At 37.6% G+C, this 20,760-nt stretch overlaps 1 protein-coding gene across 1 annotated transcript in view; it reads left to right on the top strand.

The window, feature by feature from the left end:
- Nucleotides 1-18,749, top strand: part of NDUFS4 (NADH:ubiquinone oxidoreductase subunit S4) — a 113,378-nt gene extending 94,629 nt beyond the window's left edge. Inside the window, exon 5 of the mRNA XM_030330021.1 lies at nt 18,530-18,749. Coding sequence (XP_030185881.1) covers nt 18,530-18,633 — 104 coding nt within the window. The 3' untranslated portion in view covers nt 18,634-18,749. The remainder of the gene's footprint in view (nt 1-18,529) is intronic.
- Nucleotides 18,750-20,760: the final 2,011 nt, after the last annotated feature.

Below are 20,760 nucleotides of genomic sequence, written 5' to 3'. Positions count from 1 at the left end.
TATCCTGAGTTTATTAATGGATAAACTTAAGTATATCCCAGTGTACTTAAGATGATGATTTCATAACGTTAGAGCTGTTTTCCAAGGTGTGTGTTATTTGTTCTAAACTCTTTTTTAAGGATATAGAGGCCTAGAAGTTAATAAAACAAGACCAGATCAATCACATAGCTCTTAACTGATAGAGCCCGAGTTCCTAAATTTCAAGTGCAGTATTTTTTATACTATGCTGCTAGTAGATCTTAATCATTAGGTCAGCACTGTCCAATATGGTAGCCACATATGTGTCTGTATAGCACTTGAAATGTGTCTTGTGCAAATTAAAATGTGCTGTAAGTGTAAAATATTCCCTGTATTTCAAAGACTTGGTGTTAATATCTAAGTTTTTATATTGATTATGTATTGGGGTAGGAAAAGAGGATTGAAATAAACTCTACCTCTTTCTTTCTTTTTTTTTTTTTTTTCTACTATTTCTTTAGTCATTTGTTAAAGTGGCTACTAGAAAGCTTAAAGTTATACTGGGGCACCTGGCTGGCTCAGTCAGAAGAACATGCAGCTGTTGATCTCGGGCTCATGAGTTCAAGCCCTGCATTGGGTGTAAAGATTACTTAAATAAACAAACTGAAAATTTTAGAATATATGTGATTCAACCAGATAACCTGTTTATATGCTTGCATCACTATCCTATTGGAGTGACTATAAACATGAGCTAGTAAAAAAGGAAGAATAATCCAAAACTCACATCAGCTCCAATGTTTTGTCAATGTTGGCTTCTTAAAGGAGTGTGAATATTGCTTACGTGATTAGATTCAGGAAAATCTGGAATGATAAAATAGTGTTCATTAGCTACTACAGAAAATCCATGTTTAGTCCCCAGAAAATACAGAACTTCATTCATATGCTCAGAAGTTTTTGTTTCATAGCCAGATTCAGAAGGTGCTTTCAATGAGAAAATTCATCTGTGGAAAATAAAAAGAGGATGATACAGGAAGTGATATACCAACCATATGCATCCATTTACATTTCTGCCATATGGACTGGGCTTGAGCCCTCTTGGTTAAGCGTCAAAAGTTATTAGAACTACTGAAGTTCTGTCTTTCAGATCAGAGGCACAATATACCTACCAGGATTCAAAGTGTGACAGACTTGTTGAACAGGTACTTTTCTCTCTCTCTCCATGGAACCCAGTTTAGGCACCAAAGAAGGAAGGAAGCTCTGAAAACATGGACAGCAAAAATCAATGATGATTTAAAGAAAAAGAAAAAGAATGATGAGACTTCCCTGAATGGCCTTTCAGGCGTAAGATTTGGAAAAGTAGGATCTAGAGCAGGAGAGAAATAATCTGTTCTGAGGTAGAAAAGAGTGCATCAAGGAACTAGAAGAATCAGCTAGGGCAGAGTGAGGACATGAATTCCAGGAAATGAGACGTAGGGGGTAGACAAGAGTCATTATGCAGAGCCTTGTAGCTTGAGATAAGCATGGGTGTAGTGGACAATCAGGCAGGATTATCTACAGAAGTCTTATATGGGAGGCTTATAGATAGATATACTCAGGAAATGTATATTATTTTCTTTTGTATCTCTTATATATAAATCAAAAAGAAATGTTCATTCAACTTGGTCAATTACATACTTTGCTATTCTGAAAGCTATCATAATAGTTGAGAACTTGTTAATTAAACTCCATTATATTTGCCTTATTTTAGATACTTCCTAATGTACCTATAGGACATTCAGAATTATTAATGTAGGTATAATTTCACTAACCTTGAAAAATCAAATATAATGTCATTATAACCTGTATCAAATTTTATCACTCCTTACAATCATTAAAGTTCTGGTGTTCAAAAAAAATTATATGTGATTTACATTGTTTCTATTGGACAGCACTAATCTATAGTATTTAGCAGTATACAGAATATACACTGTTATATGATGTGAAAATATTGGGGTTCGGGAACGAATAATCAAAGATTCTTGATGTCTTTGGTGCAAAAAGGTGGTTTTATTAAAGCAGGGAAATAGGACCCATGGGCAGAAATAGCTGCACTTTCAAGTTGGGAGGGGGCTCAGGATAGCATAAGCCTCTGAGGAATTTGGAAACAAGATTTCTAAGACCTTGAGGGGCTGCTGTTAGGAAAAGGTCATTTACTATTGTCTAGTAAAAACTTAAGCCTTGAGACCCTTCAGACGTGTATCAGTAGGCCTTATGCTTGGAGGATGATTGCTAACATATATCTTGGGGTTATAGAGATAAAGGAAGTTTCCAAAGAGATTTTTACAGTATCCTGGAGGTCGGGGTAATGTCAAGCTAAGGTTGCCTTTTGTTTCTAGCAAAGTATTAACATTTAGGCAGTTGAGTTCCTGGAGGAAGGTCACCCTGCCTGTCCCAAGTACTTGTCAGTGGGTTGTAAGTTTTAAGGAATTGTAATTTTTTTCTTTTGCCTTGTTCTCCACATCAGTATACAGATTCTAAATATTTTACTTATATTCTATAGTTAATATAAGAAATAAGAAAACCTTATCCAACTTTGAGGATTTCACATTTTATATTGAAGAAATATAGTTCTATTCTTTACTCTTACCCAGTATGAAGGATAAGTGGAAATCTTATGTTACACATAATATAATGATGAAATAAAGTAGCTAAAAGAGACCAAGAGTATACCACAAAATCCCATTAATTGCCTATTTTCAGTTTCTTAACCAAATAAGGTATTGTGCAGGTTCATCTTTTTATATAAGAATATATTTCTGAGACTAAAAGAAGCTCTCTTCTTCCTGCTTTTAATAACTCCTATAACTACCACCCCCCGACCCCCGCTTCTGTTTTGCTTAGGTCTCTCTTCTTACCATACCTCACTTCTTCAAAGTTCTGTGGAATTAGGGAGTGGTAAAGGAGAAGAGACCGAATACTATTCTCCCTGTGGCTTCCCCTCTTCTCCTTACCTTCCCCTTTGCCAAATCTTACTTCTCAACCTCCCCCAACATACACACTAAGTAAAGGAAATATAAATACCCTGGGTGTCTTGGGTTTAACCCCAAGGCCTCATCCTGAAGGTCTCCTCTTTGAGCTCAGCAAATACTCCAGAGGAACTCTTCAAAGGTAACCTTTCTTTGTAAAAAGAGAAAAGAGTATCTGGGGTTTCCTCTGAAATGTAGATGAACCTTACTTTAGTTCTTTGTGTACTGAAAAGACCCACCTTTCTCACCCATTGTGGCTTTTGTCTTTTCCTGGTGTTTCCTGAGGTGGTTGAAGGCGGGGAGGAGAAGGAAGCTGCATCACAGAGAGAGGAGGAGTAAGATAGTTGTGGAAAAATGGTCGAAGACTAGGATCTACCACCATTTACATGCTAATGAAAACCAGAAATGGCCTTTTCCCTGTTTGATCTGATTTGAAACTTTGTGACTTTCCTCTGGTAGGTCATTTTACCCCCTGTGTTTTTCTCATTGTTGTTAGCTATAAAAACTCTTTGAAATTCTCAAAATAGTGGAGGGTTTCTTTCAGGAGCAGGAGGATAGAGGATAAACTGTGAAACTGCATTCTGTTCACAGTGGGTATGTTGGAGAGGAAAAGCTGCCTCCAAAGTAATAGAAGGTAGAACAGGGGAGGAAGTAGACAGGTCGAGCCCTTGATTCAGGAAAATAAGGAGGTAGGTAGGATTTAGAATTATCCCAGAAGTAGACCCCATCAGCAAAGTCTGGACTTCCACCTAACTTAAACCTTCGAATGAGGGTCTCAACCTCACATCCACACATCTGTTAAAAGATGCCTTTGTTTTGAAAGCTAGGAATCATGACTCCTACAGATACAAAAGTTCTTGTTAAAGGATTCATTTTATCATGTGATATAAAGGAAGTAGGTAGATGTTATAACCAGTTCAAAAAGTCAAAACAGCACAAAGTATGTAGAAAAAAGGAATGCAAATAGAGACAGATGGAGGTTTTTTGGGGGAGGGGAGTTAATTAAATCACCACCAGTAGGACACAGGACATAATTTGCATATCTATCATACAATTTAAAAAGAAATAAAATAGCCGAAAGACAAGGAATTAAGCTGGAATCTGTTAACCTGGAAGGGGTAAGGAGGGCATGCTATAGATAATGCCATTTTCTACTGAAACAGAATTTGTTTCCACTCTTCCCCTTTTACGATTAAAAAAAGTATAAAGAAAGATTATGATCACAAAATGTTGGGCTAATAAATGACCTGATTATTTATTTATGTGTAGCAAGAATGCCTAATTTGCCACAATAGGAGAGGAAAAATAATTTTCCCTCTAACTTTCTAGGTTCTTGGTTGAGACTCCGCCCCCCCCCATAATGAAAAGATTAACAAACAAATTTAATAACATTTATACCTCCTATATACCCAGGAACACTGAGTAATTCCAAAATGGCCATTGCCACCACCTTAAGTATTATCTCCAGCTAAAGACAAAAGATGGGGGGGGCGGTGCTAGGGAGAGTGAGTTTGGAGGTTATCAGGCAAAGCACCATAAACAAGGGTTTAATTGTTATGCAGATTTAATTTCAAGACTTCTCCATTGGTGAGTTTCCCAAGTTTTAGTCCTCCTCCTCTTCCTAGTACTGAGTGGGAGGCACCTTTACAAATGGAGATTTCCCTTATAAATGTAAATGTCCCTCACAAAAGGCCAATTTCTTCATTTTCAGAGATTTTACTGCTTCTGAAAAATAACAAGCTCAAAATAATCCTTATGCCAAAAAGGCATTTTGGGGGGCAGCAGTTCTGCTCTTTACCATGTAAGCTTTTGTAAGTTTGCTTTGCTGTGAAATTTTTCATAAGGAATCTCAGATTTGACTTTTCACAGCCAATAACTAGCAACCAGATTTCTTCTGTGTGATGCCTATTAATTTAGGCAAATTCTTTCTCCCTTCTCAAGGTCCCCAAAATATCCTAGGGTCCTCAGAATAAGGTTCTTTACTACCTTGGGGAACTTTGTAAGCCTGGTGCCAGGCCACTTTTCCTGGAAGGAGTTTGTAAGCATTGGCCTCATAAAGTCAACTTTAGTTCTTTTAAAGTGTCTGGTCATATCTGATTAAATGAGCATCATTGTCAAATATGTCGATTGAGGTAAAACCTTCATTGCATAACCATTGTTTACACTAATGTTCTAATAAAAAGGACATATTGAACATGTACAAATAACTGTATTACCATGAATATAGGAATATTTAGTAAGAGTTCCCAAATTCTGTAGGGGTCATTCAGGGAGACTCCTGTCATTTAAGAATGATATAAATTTTAGTTTACAAAACAGAGTCTACTAAATTGTAGATACCTCAGAAGAAAGGGAAAGGACTTCCTTAAATGTCCAGAAAATGGAACATTTTAGGCCCTATCAGTGCATTCAGTCCTATATAGTTAATTTTTGTTTCACTGGATCATTAATTTATCTGGTGCTCAACTAGAGTTCTGGAAATGTTGACTTAGTCCACTGGTCTGGTCTTATAATTATTTATGCCATCAGAAGCCTAAAGCCAGGAATAACAGTCCTTCACAGAGCTCTGAGGCAGTCAGTCTCTCTTTGTTGAAGACAAAGCACTCAGGCCTGTAACTGATTTCAGGAGCTTTCAGGGAAGCATCAGAGTGAAACAAAACAATCTATCCATAAATGATAAAAGACTTAAGATGGCCGTAGTTAACATTACTGGTAAATTTCAGAAGTGAAATATTTGTAACAAGGGTAATGCAACTTAAAGTCATACCAAAAATGTTGTAGACAAAATATCTGTAAACAATATTAAAGACTCTTTTCAAAGAAGACAGTGAATGTGCATCTAATTTATAAAAATGGATGAACATAATACTTCCAGAGAAATATAATAATCCTGAGATATATTTCCTGAATGCACCAAACATTATAGTAATATACCAAAAGTATATCAAGAAAATCAAGTAAAGAGATTCAGTAAGTCTGGGGTAGGTCCTAAGCATTTGTGTATTAATAAAACACCATTGATGAGTGATAGGATTCCTGATTTACATATACTAACCTTAGGAGATAGGATTTCCAAACTAAGGAAGATGCAACAAAGTTGTTATTATTATTTCTTTAATGTTTATTTTTGAGAGACAGAGTGTCAGTGGGGCAGGGGCATAGAGGGAGACACAGAATAGGAAGCAGGCTCCAGGCTCTGAGCTGTCAGCACCAGACCCTGATGTGGGTCTCAAACTCATGAACTGCAAGGTCATGACCTGGGCCTAAGTGGGATGCTTAGCCGACTAAGCCACCATGTGCCCCCCGCCCCCACAAGTTGCTATTTTTAAAGAAAACTGAAATTGTATCTGATAAGTAACACAGCATGGACAGTGAGGGCACTGAGAACCTATACTTAGCATATAGCATAAATTTGTGAAATATTTATATTAATAATATTTTACCCATACACATTTAACCTCAGGAGGGTTAAGCATCTCTTCTGACTTGATAATTCTTGTAATGCTACTCATCAATAATAACGTGTCAAATAAACCTAGTTATTTCCTGTCTTTTCACAAGGTTGAAAGAATACATCTTTGTGATCTTCCAGAGGCCCTCTGGGGAATCTCAAAGATAGTTTTAGGTACAAAGATAATCTGAATGTTTTAGTTTAACATTTAGGCTTTTTTATTTTGAGGAGGCAAAAAACAAAATGTCTGTAGATTTGCACACTTAGGATAGGAATAGGATCATGGGTGCCAGACAAACAGTACTTGGCTGCTCACTTCATAGTGAGGATAAAACTTACAAACATAAGCGCGCCTGGGTGGCTCAGTCGGTTAGGCATCTGACTTCAGCTCAGGTCACCATCTCCTGGTTGGTGGGTTCGAGCCCCAGGTTGGGCTCTGTGCTGACAACTCAGAGCCTGGAGCCTGCTTCAGATTCTGTGTTTCCCTCTCTTTCGCTGCTCCTCCCCACTCATGCGCGCGCTCGCTCTCTCTCTCTCTCTCTCAGAAGTAAATAAACATTAAAAAAAAAACCTTACAAACATAAAAGGTAATGTAGCTGTAAAAAACCTGAGCTCTCACAGAAGTCATCAAGGACGTAAAGCATATAGGGTTCATATGTGTAAAACATATAAGGTTATTGTGGTAAACCACAGAACCTTTGAAATCTAGGCAGATGAGACAAAAAGAATTAACCCTTCATGTTGAGGCAGGGAACAGTGAACTAATGAAATAAGCCTACCAAAACTTAGCAAACTTTGTGAAGACTGTAAACGTTTCATAGCTTTTCAGACTTATTTTTTAGACATGTAAGGCAAATAAAAGTGGGGTTTTGTTGTTTTTTTTTTTTTTTTTTTTTTTTTTTTTTTTTTTTTTTTACAAATCTTATATAACTTTCTGTATTCATTCAGGTTATGTCCTTCACCATTTTCTTTCTCATTCTGGAACAGTTATTTACTTTAGGACCTAACTGTGAGGGGACCGGATCAGATGGGGAGGTCATCAAATGTGGGGCAACCCAATCAGGCAGAGGCCAGTGGTGCAAGCGGTGTAAGAATTCACCCAAGGCAGAACAGAAGTTTATTGAATACACTTCAAGGGAGCAGCAGGCAGGACAGCGAAGGAGAGACTGTCTCCTAGGCGGTGGTGGTGAGGGGCCACAGTTACAGGACAGAGTGAAGGAATATAGAATTTTCCCTTTTTTGGTAATCTTCAGAACGGTGCCTGGTTGTAATTGGTCAGTTAGGGCCTGTGGCTATTTAGATGTGGGTCACTTGGGGAGCCTGTTTGCATTCAGCCCTGTGGTAGCTGTGGGCGGTTTTGCCTTGATCAGGTTTCCAGTGTTCAAGTTGGTTGCCTAAAGGCAGCCTCTATACTAACTGTTCTCTTTTTCCATTGGTAAACAGAAACACATCTCATTACCTTGCATACCAAGTTGCAACTCTGCCACTACCGCTCCTAGTAGAATTTGATTCATGTATATTAATTGTATCTTTTAATGAAAGTTACTTGGATTTCATAGAGAAAACTGAGAGATCATTGAAAACTGTTACACGCCAATATTTTTGTAAACTAGCAAAACGTAGAAATTCACATAACAACGAGCCACCTAGGTGCCCCTGGAAGTTAAGTTTCAATGTGACATACTACAAAACTATTACTGTTATAATTACCAGAATAATGAATCATTTTGGATAAACACAGATTTATATGTTTTAGGATTATAAACATTAGGCAGAAGTAATACTAGCTTATTCGATCAGTAAATTTATATAAGCTCACAAAGAATATATCGAGGTAGAATAAAGATCTATGCGTTATATTTAACACTATTAAAGAAAACATAGCTTCTTTTATTAAATCAAAATTATTAAATTTGTCTTGTTTGCCAAAGATTCATCAATATATTTTTTTTTTAATTTTTTTTTTATTCTCTACACCCAACATGGGGCTGAAACTCACAATCCAGAGATCGAGGCTGGCACGCTCTTCCAACCAAGCCAGTCAGGCACCCCAGATTCACCTATGTTAATCTAAACTTGAATTCTTAAACAAACGTTCCTTAGGTCTTCAGGGGCACCTGGGTGGCCCAGTCAGTCAAGCACCCAACTCTTGATTTCAGCTCAAGTCACAGTCTCACAGCTCAGGAGTTTGAGCCCTCAGTTGGGCTCTGTGCTGATGTTGTGGATGGAGCCTGCTTGGGATTCTTTTTCTCCCTCTCTCTGTGCTGCATGTGGTCTCTCTCTTTCACATAAATTGGGGGGGGGGGGAGAAAACTTTTTAAAATCTAGCACATTAAGACTATTTAGAAGTTGAATTTCCTTGTTTTCTAAGAATTTTAAGAATTCTTTTATTTTTGTTCTTGAGAGAGAGAGAGAGAGAGAGAGAGCAAGCAGGGGAGGGGCAGAGGGGTGGGGACAGGCAGAGGATCCAGAAGTGAACTCTGCACTGACAGCAGAGAGCCTGATGCTGGGCTCGAAGTCAGGAACTACTCAGGAACCATGAGGTCATGACCTGAGCCAAAGTCGGAAGCTTAACTGACTGAGCCACCCAGGTGCCCCAAGATTTTTAGGAATACTTATACAAGCACTTATTTTTCTTTATAAGCCAATCAGAACAGAGCCTCTAAAAGAGATTTTTGTAATCTAATTCATTAATATCATGTAGAGGTAGAAAAACATTGCCCACACATATGAGAGGTAAAGGCCCTTCTGAATTAATAGACATGTAGACAGACTAATAGTCACAGAGAGCTTACAACTTCAGTTCTAAAATTTCAGTCGTGGTTTAACAGTTAACAGAATTATGAAATTCACTAGTCCATACTAAAGAGCTGTTCTCTTCTAAGTGAGTATAAATTCTTCATTTGTGGCACAAAAACAGACACACAGACCAATGGAATAGAATAGAAACCCCAGAACTAGACCCACAAACGTATGGCCAACTCATCTTTGACAAAGCAGGAAAGAACATCCAATGGAAAAAAAGACAGCCTCTTTAACAAATGGTGCTGGGAGAACTGGACAGCAACATGCAGAAGGTTGAAACTAGACCACTTTCTCACACCATTTACAAAAATAAACTCAAAATGGATAAAGGACCTAAATGTGAGACAGGAAACCATCAAAACCTTAGAGGAGAAAGCAGGAAAAGACCTCTCTGACCTCAGCCGTAGCAATCTCTTACTCGACACATCCCCAAAGGCAAGGGAATTAAAAGCAAAAGTGAATTACTGGGACCTTATGAAGATAAAAAGCTTCTGCACAGCAAAGGAAACAACCAACAAAACTAAAAGGCAACCAACGGAATGGGAAAAGATATTTGCAAATGACATATCGGACAAAGGGCTAGTATCTAAAATCTATAAAGAGCTCACCAAACTCCACACCCGAAAAACAAATAACCCAGTGAAGAAATGGGCAGAAAACATGAATAGACACTTCTCTAAAGAAGACATCCAGATGGCCAACAGGCACATGAAAAGATGTTCAGCGTCGCTCCTTATCAGGGAAATACAAATCAAAACCACACTCAGGTATCACCTCACGCCAGTCAGAGTGGCCAAAATGAACAAATCAGGAGACTATAGATGCTGGAGAGGATGTGGAGAAACGGGAACCCTCTTGCACTGTTGGTGGGAATGCAAATTGGTGCAGCCGCTCTGGAAAGCAGTGTGGAGGTTCCTCAGAGAATTAAAAATAGACCTACCCTATGACCCAGCAATAGCACTGCTAGGAATTTACCCAAGGGATACAGGAGTACTGATGCATAGGGGCACTTGTACCCCAATGTTCATAGCAGCACTCTCAACAATAGCCAAATTATGGAAAGAGCCTAAATGTCCATCAACTGATGAATGGATAAAGAAATTGTGGTTTATATACACAATGGAATACTACGTGGCAATGAGAAAAAATGAAATATGGCCTTTTGTAGCAACGTGGATGGAACTGGAGAGTGTGATGCTAAGTGAAATAAGCCATACAGAGAAAGACAGATACCATATGGTTTCACTCTTATGTGGATCCTGAGAAACTTAACAGGAACCCATGGGGGAGGGGAAGGAAAAAAAAAAAAAAAAGAGGTTAGAGTGGGAGAGAGCCAAAGCATAAGAGACTGTTAAAAACTGAGAACAAACTGAGGGTTGATGGGGGGTGGGAGGGAGGGGAGGGTGGGTGATGGGTATTGAGGAGGGCACCTTTTGGGATGAGCACTGGGTGTTGTATGGAAACCAATTTGTCAATAAATTTCATATATATATAAAAAATAAATAAATAAAATAAAATTCATGTTTGTTGCTTCAAAAAAAAAAATAAATAAATTCTTCATTTGTTTGAGTCAGATAAACCTCAAAGACCAACAAACCAGATTTTCTGTCTTTTCTCCCCCTATTTAAAATGAGAATAGAGGAGCACCTAGGTGGCTCACTCAAACTTTCTACTCTTGATTTTGGCTCAGGTCAGGATCTCCTGGTTCTTCAATTCTTGCCTGACATGGGTCTCTGTGCTGACAGAGGGGAGGGAACCTGCTTGGGATTCTCTATCTCCTCTGTCTCTGCCCCTCCCACTCATGCTTGCAAGCTCATAAACAAACAAACAAATAAATAAAATGAGAATAGATCTCTAAAGCCATTAATTCACTTAAGGGAATCATCAAATAATTAGACCATAAAACCAATTTCCAAACATAGTAGAGAGCAAAGTTAAAATTAGAAAAATGGAGAGTCAGCAAAGTTCTCTTGTATTTACCAAGAAAAGACATACCTTCGCTTAAAATAAGGCACGCAACTTCTGGTGTTTTGGTTGGTGGATCTATTATTAGGTGTCTCAATGGGACCTCCAAAATTGTTAAAAGAATTTCCTGAAAAAGATAAAGTCATGACTCTAATATAGATATAAATGAACATTTTTTAAATTTATTTAAATTTATTTAAATTTATTTCAGTCATGAAATAAGGGAGCCAGGCAGATATTGTAACCAATTCAAAGGAAAAATCAATATGGCACAAATTTATATAAAGGAAATTTGAGATGAATTACAAATGGAAACAGACTTTTTTTTTTCAGAGGGGGTAGGGTGGAGTCACCAGACAGAATTTATGTATCTATTACAGTTGGTTCATTATTCATGATAGTTATGATCTATAAAGTCCCAACAAACACTAAATTAGCAAATACGGAAATACTGCTCCTAGGAAAATACAAAGTTAAATTCCTGCAAGCCCCTGATCGCACTACTTTGTTAGCCAAGCAATATGTAACCTTTTTAAAATGTGATTCCATTCAGATGTTTAAAAACACCTAATTTAATGTATATCGTTGATTCATGAACATTGAACTCATAGCCAACAGCACTTGTAACTTATGCCTGAGTGAAGCTTACCCAATACACATACTGGCATATCAGAACCTTTTTGTGCTTAGGAACACTAGAAAGCACTGAAGCACTATACTTGTGGGGCCATTTTAAACAGCAAAATCCTCAAGGAAAAAAATACAAACAATGTGGCTGTAAATAGAACACGAAAAGGACACTTGTTTACAATATGAGGTTGGAAACAAGAAGGCACAGAACATTACCTTACTTGACCTCAGCTGGAAACATGTATGTTGGGTGAATCTAATTTTAAAGGTCTGTGTATGTCACTAATGACCATGAAAGCATCATGAATATTGATTTGGGGGTTACAAGTAAATTTTAGTGAGTAGGCAAATTCACAAATACAGAATCCACAAATTATGAGGACTGTTTGTACCTACATTTTACAGGGTTTCAGAATAACTCAAAGACCATGATCAGGGCTGAGATCTGGTATACTATAGATACTACATTATTTTCTGGTGGAGCCCAGTTTTTTTCTACATAACTCTTTCTTCTCAGTCCCCAGTCGTAGGTACTGGCTGTCTTGTAGCCTGGGAAGTATTCAGCTTGACTCCTGACCTGTTGAGGCACCTGAGAGACAAAGATAGACATGTTGAGGGGGTGGGGGAGAGATACTTAGATTTCCTGTTGGAGGTCTGAAATAATTTTTCTCTTGGCAGTCGTGTTATATATACATGGTGGCTTAGTGAGGTGCCTAGTGTAATATGGGATTTGGAAATTCCTATGCACAGACCATACCCAAACCGATGACATTAACATCTCATTGATTTTTGGACATTTACCAAATATTATTACCAATGTTATATAGTTTCTTTTTCTAGAAAAAATGTGTTCTCAATTTCTAATGACTGATTTTCACATGTACTTTTGGAACACAAACCAGTTTGTTTTGTGGCAAATTCTGAATAATGTGGTTCCAATTACTGCTTTGGAAATAAAAATAATACTGTAGAGCAACTATATTATTTGAGAAGATAAAATTTAAGGGAGTCATTGACTATCACATCAAAGGTGGGATTTTATTTTGAGGTGTTGCAGCTGTGGCAGGTGTAGGGTGTTACTAATCTAATAAATATTTCAGGTGCCTCACATTTTTACCTTATTTGCTTGTTTAAATAAGTTCATATAATTTTTGTGGACAGAATTGCTTTGCTAGTGTATCCCAACGTTATTTCTCCTCCATGATATTTTCTAAAAGAAGATCTAAGGTACTTTCAAATTAATCTGAACTCCCCCGCCCCACAAATACTTATTAGGTACTAGGGAATTTCAAAGTAGAGGGACTTTTAAAGTGAAACTCCTCAAAGGCTATCAACCCCCTCCTCTTTTAAATTATATTTGAAAAGTTTATGCTTTGCTTTTACTCAGGCATAATAATATGGGTACATAGCCTGGTGAGGAACTTTGAAACCTTCCAAGTATCAACATACCTTCTTTGGCTTCCCAAAGCCTTTGCTATTCTCATCCCATGCCTCTGTTAGCAATGACCGCCAGTTATGTCAGTTTGTGCCAAATTATGTTGTGCTTCTTGCTTTGCACACAAATGGACAGTAGGAAAAATCATTAAACTGTTCACTTCCGAACTAATGTCAGGGTTTGAGATTAGATTGTTACAGGTGAAAGACATTTTATAGGGCTTGAACCAAAGTTATTAGAGGTAACATATTTCACAAGCAATAAAAGCACCGATGAATAGTTTGCATTACTGGACCATAAATAAAATGGTTCTGTAAATAAAACTGAATGGAATTTTTATGTCTCATACATAGAATTCACAAGTTAATTGTTGTGGTCTGGTTTTGTTCAGAGGCCTTATGTGGTTGGTTTTTGAGTTTGGGGCCTTGGGCTTTTTTAGGTACATTTGAAAGATTACCCCAAACATTCATATCATAGGAAGTAGAGTATCCCAACCACTGCCTGGAGATCAACAAAATAAGTGGGCATATTTCCAAAAAAGAAATTAAGCATGAGATATTACAGGTCACATTTTATGTTTACTAGAGTATTTGCCAGAGGTACTTCTCTGATACTAGGGCTTAAAGATGAAAATATCTTTGTGAAAGCATTCCAGTGTGTGAAACAGCAAAGGGAGTCAGCTTCTCATCATTTAGGTGCTGGTGGTTGGATTTGTGGTTAATCCGTGCCATATGGCTGCTCTCCTCAGTGGGAAGTGACGGCAGCCCTAGGAGCTTACCCCATCCCTGGGGCAGCTGCTTTGGACTCAGTTGCTTTGATCATCTTCTGTTGCACAGCTGGGAAGAGTAAGGAGTGGTTTTCAGTGTCCTAATGGAACAACATATTGGGACCACTGTCATAGATAGACTACATCTTCATTTTGAATAAGCATTCTTCAGATAGTGCAGGTGTTTTCACTTCCATGAGCTCATTCAGAAACTCAAGTTTGAGTTCTTTAAAAAAAAAAAAAACTGAGTATTGAAAAGCAAATTCCTACCGAAATTTAAACATTTCACAAATAGAATTCCATTCTTAAATTTTTACGTCCTATTTCTTGCAAGTTATATTATGTTCTGTTTGTTGTTCTTTCTTTTCAAGAACTTTCAAAAAGGAGGTAGAAAAGGAGCATAATTCATGTACCTTACCCATTAAGTACAAATGTTTAATGCCCTTTCAAGTGTGGTGTTATTCTTATGGTTATCTTTTAAGCTAAGCCTTACTGCTTGCTCCAGTAGCCTTCATATTATCACAATATTATAATAAATAACTTGGGAAAGATTCTCATATGAAGTATAGTGGAACCAGTAAATTTGTTGATCCAGGCATTATAAGGTAAACACTTGGGAGAAGGATGCTTGGAATTGTGGTCAGACTCTTGATAGAGTTCCCCAAAAAAGAGCAAATTTTCATCACAGCTTCAGATCTATATCTTCTCCATGATGGATAGAAAATCCAAAAGGAGATTTATGTAGACTCTTACTTGAGTTTCAGTCTCTTGTGAGTTATCATTAGATTTCCTCCAACCCTTTCCTTTTACTTAATCAGAGAAGCTTAGTTGCTTGTGCATCTTTGAGAACAAAATTACTTCCCCAGAAAAATGTGAGAACAGACTTTTTCCCCTATATATCCTAACATCACAGGTGGCTGTGGTAGAGTAATAACATAGAGATGGACTCTGTTAGCAAATGCTGGTTTCTTCCATGTGTGTTTTTGTTTGTTTTCCCAGGGTGTTTTGCCCATCCACATTCCAATCCCTATAATGATACTTCTATTTATTGTTGTTATCACCATCAACAGCAACTATAATCTGGCTCACAGTTTCTAAGAGCCAGGTCACTCCTTAGTTACCAGGAGAAAACCCAAACCAGTTGTTCTTTCATGTGTACAAAATCCCAGTCTTCTCACATTGCAGTGACCCTAACAGCATTTTGAGACTCCATGAACGAAACAGATAATAGAGCTATGTCTGCATTCTGATGCATTAAAAAATTTTTTTTTCTCCCTGAAGGTTGAAAGATTAACCATGTAAATGAGAGAGTAATTATCAGGTATCTGTCCGTGTATAATAATGTCTTTATTGGACTGGAGAGTGTGTTGGGAAGAGGCGGTGGGGAGGGGGACAGAGTAGGGAGCATAGGGACTCTCACCCATCACTTGGCAAGAAGAGATCATGGAGGCCTTGGGTAGGTGACTTACCAACAGTCTAGACAATTCTCTAGAAACCTTTTCCTTTGTCCACAACTTGGGTGGCTATGGAGGGACATGTATGAGGGACATAGACTTTCCAGGCATTCTTGAAACAGTCTTTTCAACACATTTCTAAAAATCAAGGGGGAAAAATATCACAAAATCACAAAGATTGAAAGGAAATGGGTGTGAAATAGATAAAAATTGCAATTATAAGATGCTTCTAAAGAAAAGGTTTTGTGGTTGGGTGCATAGTTTTAAAGTCAACCTCAGTGAAAACTCTGGCTTTGCCACTTAGCCGTGTGGCTTTACGCTGCTTGTTTGTCTTCCCTGTGTTTTATTTTTCCTCATGATTAAATACAAAATCGGGGTGTATATATAATGCCTAATCAACCTATGATCTCAGTTTTAAAACTCTATAAAAATACATTGAAAGCACTTAGCACAGAATTTTGAATACCAGGGACACTCACTCCTGCCTCCAGGCCTTTGTACTTGTTCTTTTTGCCTGCAAGCTCTTTCCCAGACCTCCACCTTACTCTCCGACCTCCTTCAGGTCTTCAGTCACATGTGACCTTCTCAAGGAGGGAGGTCTTCCCTGTCCACCCTCTCTAAAGTGTTTTCTCTTTAGTGCTTGTTAGCATATAATATGTATTTTTTTTTATCATAGTTATTACTGTATTAGCACCTAATATACTGTGCATTTATTAATTTCTCTTCTAACTTAAAGAAGTTTGGGAGTTTATTCACTGCTTTACCTTTGGTGTCTAAACAGTCCCTGACACAGAGTATGCAATCATTAAATGAATAGCAAATGCTGAGTAAATATCATTATACCTGCTTTATTGAATTGAGTATTTTTTATAGTTCACAGCATCATTTGCTAGCTAATGTAGGAGGTGCTTGAGAAGTTTATAATGTTAAAGTTATGCTCAGTTTACAGTATTAATTTGCTTACAAAATTCCTTTCTATAGTTAATTCAAAATTATTAGGTTCCAGTGTGATGAAAGTTTTATTTACATTAATACTTCATATAGAAAATGTGTAGCTACAAACTGGCAGGTAAATCTGAGAGAGAAAGAATAGCTGAACATTTATCATGTGCTTTCTGTAAACACAAGAGACACAGTATTAGTTAAGGCACAGGCTCCAGAATCAGGTTGTCTTTGTTCAAATCTTCATTCTGTCCCTTCCTGAGTGAGCTTGTGCTGGTTACCTAACCACTCTGTGCCTCAGTTTCCTCAGTTATATAAAGGACATAATATTAATTCATATAAAAGTTTTAGAAAAGTACCTTTTTCATAGAATCAGTAAATGATTAAGTGCCAGGTGTTTTCTGAGCACTTCACATGAGTAAGTTTGTTTAAACCTCATGACAACGTATGAGGTAAGTACTATTCTTAGGCCCCTTAGTACATTTTTTGAAATGCAAATAGCTACTTGTTAATGTTCAGATCCTCTTAAAGTAAGACCTAGCTTTGATTTTTTTTTTTTCCTGTTTTAGTACATTAAAAAGTACTCAAAACTTTACCCTATGAAAGTAAGGTTACGTTTAAGCAAGTGAATCAATATTTTGTGTCCTGGATTTTGAGGTTTCATTTGTATGTGTATTTTTAAAGAGAGAGCAAAAGCAGGGAAGGGGGCAAGAGGCGGGGGGGGGGGGGGGGTGGTAGATAGAGGGAGGGAGGGAGGGAGGGAAATCTTAAGCAGGCTCCATGCTCAGCGCACAGCACAACAACCAGCCCTACGACCCTGGGATCATGATGTGAGCTGAAATCAAGAGTCAGATAGATGCTCAACTGACTGAGCCACCCAGGTGCCCCTCATTTGTATTTTTAAACCATTTGTTAACATTTGCTTTCCTGCTTCTCAGTTTCCTTATAGCACGTAGACTTTCATGGAAGATGGAGTTCTAGCAGTGGAATTATTAATTATTTCCTCTTTTTGGACACTGAAATAGGCAATAGTAGTAATATACTTTGATGACTTGATTTTCATAGGCTTCACTTTTGTGGCAAAATTGCATTCTAAGGGGCTATTGAATGAAAGCTTTGTGGCAGCAAATTCTATACTCACCAAGAGGCACTTAGAACTCATGACTCACAAGATCAAGAAGTTTACTTAATTAGACCTGTATTATTCAGTTTGGGCATTTTATACATGGCTACATGATTCAGCCATGGGTCACATGTTTCAAGAGGAGTTATTTGAAAAAAGCCCTCAGAATAAATTACAGGTATGGAAAATGAATCTTATGAAGTAAAAGAGGTTTCTCAGACTAGGGAATAGAAAGATGACTTAATTACATCTTCAAGAAGGAGCATGTTGAATAGTTGTTCTCCATACCTTAGAAGAACTGAAGAATTGGACTTACAGCAGAAAACATGGAAGTAAACAGTCCCAGCCCCCTACCAGAGATTCTGATCCAATGGGCCTTTGGTGAGGGCAGAAATTGTGCATTGTTATCAAGTATGTCCCTGGGATTCTAAATAGATAGCACTTGAAGCAAATGATGAAATTTTTGTTGTATTTAATCAGTAGCCTGTCAAAGTCCAGAGAGCTGAACCAAGTAATCTTTTATGGTCTGCTGCAACTATGTCATTTGTATAAATAAGTATATAACTATGTTTCCTGTATTGCTTCCAGTGAGATCCAAACTGTTGTAAAGGCACTCGTTTTTAGAAAACAGTGAAACAGGTTATATTGCTTAATGCTCCCTACTGCAGTTATTAAGTCACATGTTAAATGACTTAAATGTTGGAGAAATGGAAAATTTTATGCGAATATGTAACCATTGATAATTGAATTAGGAATATTGAGCAAGGAGAAGTCAAATCATGGGTCACACTTTTGAGATATGGTAAATCATCTTCAGACAATATATTGGACCCTCTTATCGCACAGGATTGTAAGGGAACACATTACTAAGTTTATTTCAGGTTGCTGAACTGCACTCCTGATAAATAAACATTAAATTTATGAAAGTTAGCTTCTGCTTGCTGTGCTCTTGAGGTATCCTCTTTAATTGTTTCTGTGGGTTTGTTTTTGTTTTCTAGGGTGGAGCTATGACATTGAAGAGAAGAAGGTTCCAAAACCCAAGTCCAAGTCTTACGGTGCAAATTTTTCTTGGAACAAAAGAACAAGAGTATCCACAAAATAGGTTGGCACTGACTATATTTCTGTGCTTGACTGTGAATAAAGTCAGCTGTGCAGTATTTATAGTCCATGTATAATACATTTCTTAATCTCCTAATAAATTCGACCTTTAATCACAGATACATTTTGTGGTGTCTATTTTAAATGTTTGTTTTAAGTCTCAAAGTGAATATATTTCCTATATATAGTGGAGATTTGAGGTGATCATACTTCTAGGTAATTTCAGTATTTAACATCTATTAAAAAGAATGCTTGAAATCAACAGCAACATTTGAGTTTTACACTTGGTTCTTTATAGCCATTCTCAAGTTAATAGTGCTTATAATGGTCTCCTGGGTGGCTCAGTTGGTTAATCATCCGACTTCAGCTCAGGTCATGATCTCACAGTTTGTGAGTTCAAGCCCTGCTCCAGGCTCCACACTCTCTGCCTCTTGCTCACTCACACTCTGTCAAAAATAAATAAAATTTTATAAAATAGAATTAAATAGTTAAAAATTATTACAATGTTTATTTATTTTTGAGAGACAGCAAACAGGAAGGGGCAGAGAGAGACACAGAATCAGAAGCAGGCTCCAGGCTCTGAGCTATCAGCACAGAGTCCAATGTAGGTCTCGAACCTGTGAACCTGAGGTCATGACCTGAGCTCAAGTTGGACACTCAACTGAGCCACCCAGGCTCCCCTGAAAAATTGTTTATAAATTACCAGCCATCATCGTTATAATGCTGTCTTAGAAATTCCCTTGTTTTATCTTAGGTTAGAGATATTCAAGATTACATTGCAGTTGATAAATCTCATTACTGAAGTTCTTCTTTAATTAGAACTTTATATCTCGAAGTTTGAATCCAAATGAATTGTGTTACATACTAAACTCTGCCCAGGATTTCACGTTCATGACTGTGAGGGGTTCAGATGAAGATTTTATATTCTTATGAATTCAAAGACTCCAAGAAAATAATCAGTTCATTGATGGAGATCTTTTTGTATTCGCTATTGGTTTTATAAAATAGAAGTTAATAGATGCTCTTGCTATGTGCTAAATCATTTAGGTCATCCATTGTGAGTTATCAAGCACATACTCCTGTCAGTCTCTTCGTTAAACAGTTTGTACACTAATCTTTATCATAATTCTGTTAGGCACTATTATTTCCCCCATTTTGCAAAGACCTAAATCAAGGCTTGAAGGACTAAATAACCTACTCAAAATTACACAGGTCCTAAATGCCAAAGCTGGGACTTGAACCCATATCTGTCTTCACATCCCATACTTTTAATTACTTTAGTTATAAAGAAATATGATCAGTGGCGGATGATTTTTTTGGGTTGCTAATAAATTCTTTGATTTTTTTAATTTTTTTTTTTAATGTTTATTTTTGAGACAGAGAGAGACATAGCATGAACGGGGGAGGGCCAGAGAGAGGGAGACACAGAATCTGAAGCAGGCTCCAGGCTCCGAGCTGTCAGCACAGAGCCCGATGCGGGGCTTGAACTCACGGACTGCGAGATCATGACCTGAGCCGAAGTGGGCCACTCAACCGACTGAGCCACCCAGGCGCCCCAAATTCTTTGATGTTTTGAAAGTTATATACTAATTATGTACTTTCTCATGATTATATTTCTTAAAACACTAATACCACATTGACCTAGCCCAGCAAAGACGACACATCAAAGTATAAATTTGTACAATCTTCTTTTGAAGAGCCATAATGGCAATCTCTTTCCAAAATGTTAACTGTATATTCCATTTTTATTTTGAGAGAGTGCATGTGCACATGTAGGGGAAGAGCAGGGAGAGAGAGAGAGAGAGAGAGAATCCCAAGCAGGCTCCACATGGTCAGTGTGGCACTCGAACTCACAAACCAGGAGATCATAACTTGAGCCAATATTAAGAGCTGGACGCTTAACTAGCTGAGCCACCCAGGCGCCCCCTGTATATTCCATTTAATTCTAAAAAGCCTCATCTAGACAAATAGCCTATGGATATACACAGAAGTGACTGTACAAAGATACTACAGAATGGTTTCTAATAACTAATAAGGTGGAACAATCTAAATGTTTATTAAAAGAGGAATTGAGATAGGTGGGATATTATGCAGCTATTAGAAACAAGATGGGCGCCTGGGTGGCTCAGTC

This window comes from Lynx canadensis, chromosome A1 (genome assembly GCF_007474595.2).
Source record: "Lynx canadensis isolate LIC74 chromosome A1, mLynCan4.pri.v2, whole genome shotgun sequence".
Taxonomy (NCBI): Eukaryota; Metazoa; Chordata; class Mammalia; order Carnivora; family Felidae; genus Lynx; species Lynx canadensis.
This window is presented reverse-complemented; position numbering and strand designations above follow the sequence as displayed.